The following is a 2,869-nucleotide window of genomic DNA, read 5'->3' as shown; positions in this document are numbered from 1 at the left end:
TTCTAGACACGGTACTATGCGCATGTAATTTACAAAGCTCAAAAAATCGGAGAATGGAGTTGGACTTGAAGTTGAACTTTGAACAATGGCAAAAGTTGCGATAAAAGCCAAAGTTGCCGCCCCGAGTATTCGTAACCACTGACCAAAAGACCCATTTGGGATTGCCTCGAAGCAGCCAGCCCTGGATCAGCATTCTGAAATCCCCCCACCTCGATTACCGGTGCATAATGTAAGCAGCCCCACTAGCTGGATTGGGAAATAACCTCACTCTTTGCCCCGCCCAAAATTTGCCGCGATGTGCTTTCTTACCTTAGCCTTAGTAATGAGGGGCAGGCCAAGGGAAAGGGAAAGGTTTGGTGATAATTTATAAAACAGAGGGTATTCTTTGTCGTAGGTTTGGAAATACAATTCTCGCTCTCGTGTCCATTAGTTTTTGTATAAAAGGAGCCATCCGGTCAACCAACTCGATGAGAGACTTTTTCTTCAGTCACCATTGCCATCTCCGTCATCGTGGGCCTCTGTTCTATCTTGGCTCTTGTGAACACAAAACGAAACGACATTCTCGAATTTGCAACAACCAACTCTATCATCTCCAAACTCATACCAAAAAACATCATCACGGTCATAACCACGACCACACACCCAGAAGAAAACCACAACACCAACACCAACACTAACCCCAACACCCACACCCACACCCACACCCACACCCACACCCCACCACCCACCATGTCCACCGCCACCAAACTCCTCCCCCGCCTCATCCGCCAAACCTTCCTCGCCGCCGAGCAATCCGAAGGCGCCGGCGCCCGCGTGCGCCGCTCCATCGGCACGCCCAAGCTGCGCCACTTCTCGCCCCTTCCTCATGCTCGACCACTTCGCCGTGCCCGGGTCCGCCGACTTCCCCGACCACCCCCACCGCGGCCAGGAAACCATCACCTACCTGATCGACGGCGAGATGGACCACGAGGACTTCGCCGGCAATAAGGGACGGCTGGGGCCCGGGGACCTGCAGTTCATGACCGCGGGGAGGGGCATCGTGCATGCGGAGATGCCCGTCGAGAGGAAGGATGGGAGGCCGAATGTCGGGCTGCAGTTGTGGGTGGATTTGCCGGAGCGGCTGAAGGCGTGTGAGCCGAGGTACAGGGATTTGAAGGCGGAGGAGGTGCCGGTGGTGGAGGTGGATGGGGGGAGGGTGAGGGTCAAGGTGATTAGTGGGCAGAGTCATGGGGTGGATTCGGTGAAGGATTTGGCGTATACCCCCGTGTGGTTGCTGGATGTGGAGGTGAAGCCGGGGGGCAGCATCGTGCAGCCGCTGCCGGAGGGGTGGAATGCGTTTGCGTATACCCTGGAGGGGGAGGTGTTGATTGGGGAGAAGGGGAACCAGCGCACGGTGGGGCAGTATCATAATGTGGTGTTTGAGGGGGAAGGCCAGGCCGTGTACGCGGCAGTGGATGAGGGGGCCGAGAAGAGCGCGCGGTTTGTCATTGTCGCGGGCACGCCGCTCGACCAGAAGGTGGTGCAGTACGGGCCGTTCGTGCTGACCAAGCAGGAGGACGTGTACAAGGCGTTTATGGACTACCAGACGCACTCGAATGGGTTCGAGAGGGCGGAGGGGTGGGAGAGTGAGATTGGGAAGAGGATGGTGCATTAGGGTGGAAGGAGGGGAGGAGAATGTATTTTGTGTGTTTATTAGATTTGGAGGGGACTGTGCTTTACTGTTGACATATTATTATTATTTCTCTTATCACGCTAGGTACTAAGTACATGCGGTCCCTCAGCGATTAACTCGGTAGGAAAAACCATGCCTAAGCTGGATGAAAACCTCCGCACCTCCGCTGCGGCCTTGCCGCTACCCCGTGGATCCATCTCCTCGAAAGGGCTCACCCACCTTCCGAGGTCAAAGTAACGAAATAGATAAAATGAGTCGTAACCTCTGTTCCATCGATGCCCTTCTGCTACTCCGCTTCGGCCCCGCCGCGGGCCTCTTCGTTGTTCTCATTTTCCAGCTCTACCGCCAGCCGGAACTCGTTCAGCCTCCCCAGCCCAATAGTTGTTCGTTTTCGTTACTTTGACCACGAAATGTCTGATCTTCTCTTCGTAGATGTCTTCTCCCGTTCGTACTTGAGTCGCAGCGGTTTCGTCGTTGTTGCGCGGCGCGGTTGGTGGCTTGTCGCTGAGGTTGGCGAGGGCGTGGTGGCGGCTCTGCTCGAGTCCGGCCGCGCCTGCGTCGACCACCATCGGTTCCGCCACGGCGCCGCTGCTCGCGCCATCATGCGGCATCGTCTCCGGGGGCAATTGGCCCTTGCGAAAACGATTCTGTCGTCGGTTTGCGTTTTTGTCACGTGTGCGGCTCTGTACGAACGTTTCTTTCGGATTTCAGGATGACTGATGGTCTACTGTTGACATAGAATACCATCGAATTGGAAGAATGACCTTCCTTGCGGAGTGAAACCGGACAGAATAAGTACGCAGACAAAAGTCATAATCACGAGCACCACAAAAGGATGATCTATGGTATTAACATTAATTAATTAACTAACTAACTATCGGAAGTACCGATATTACAAACCACCTTTTAACCTCCTCAACATCCGATCCACCCCTTCCAGCAGAGCCTCCACATCCCTACCTTCCTGCCCACCCACCTCAGAACCCGGCGGCGTGGGGCAAACGCACGGTCCCGCGCCGGCGGATAGGAGCCCCGCGTGCGGGTACCCGAAGAGCACCCAGGCCTCGGTGCGCCGGCACGAGTCTGCCGCGCGGTCCTCAGGCGACCGGCCCCACTAGTCCTACGCTACTAGGCCGCCGATCGTGTCCGGGCGCACGACTGCCTGGCGACGGGGGGGGGTGGGGTGGCGGCGAGGGA

At 56.3% G+C, this 2,869-nt stretch overlaps 2 protein-coding genes across 2 annotated transcripts in view; one reads left to right on the top strand and one right to left on the bottom strand.

Moving 5' to 3' along the window:
- Positions 1 to 729: 729 nt before the first annotated feature.
- Positions 730 to 1,909, top strand: CHGG_08122 (uncharacterized protein; the record flags this gene model as incomplete). Its single annotated transcript, XM_001225777.1, has 3 exons — positions 730 to 891; positions 959 to 1,645; positions 1,757 to 1,909. 3 exons carry the CDS (start codon positions 730 to 732, stop codon positions 1,907 to 1,909), a joined length of 1,002 nt encoding a protein of 333 aa, XP_001225778.1.
- Positions 1,910 to 1,998: 89 nt separating this feature from the next.
- The window catches only part of CHGG_08121 (uncharacterized protein), a gene marked incomplete at both ends in the record, with an annotated part of 3,802 nt that continues 2,931 nt past the window's right edge, over positions 1,999 to 2,869 (bottom strand). The window contains one exon of the mRNA XM_001225776.1: positions 1,999 to 2,319. Coding sequence (XP_001225777.1) covers positions 1,999 to 2,319 — 321 coding nt within the window. The remainder of the gene's footprint in view (positions 2,320 to 2,869) is intronic.

The sequence above is a fragment of the Chaetomium globosum genome, genomic scaffold, assembly GCF_000143365.1.
Source record: "Chaetomium globosum CBS 148.51 scaffold_5 genomic scaffold, whole genome shotgun sequence".
NCBI classification, from domain to species: Eukaryota; Fungi; Ascomycota; class Sordariomycetes; order Sordariales; family Chaetomiaceae; genus Chaetomium; species Chaetomium globosum.
This window is presented reverse-complemented; position numbering and strand designations above follow the sequence as displayed.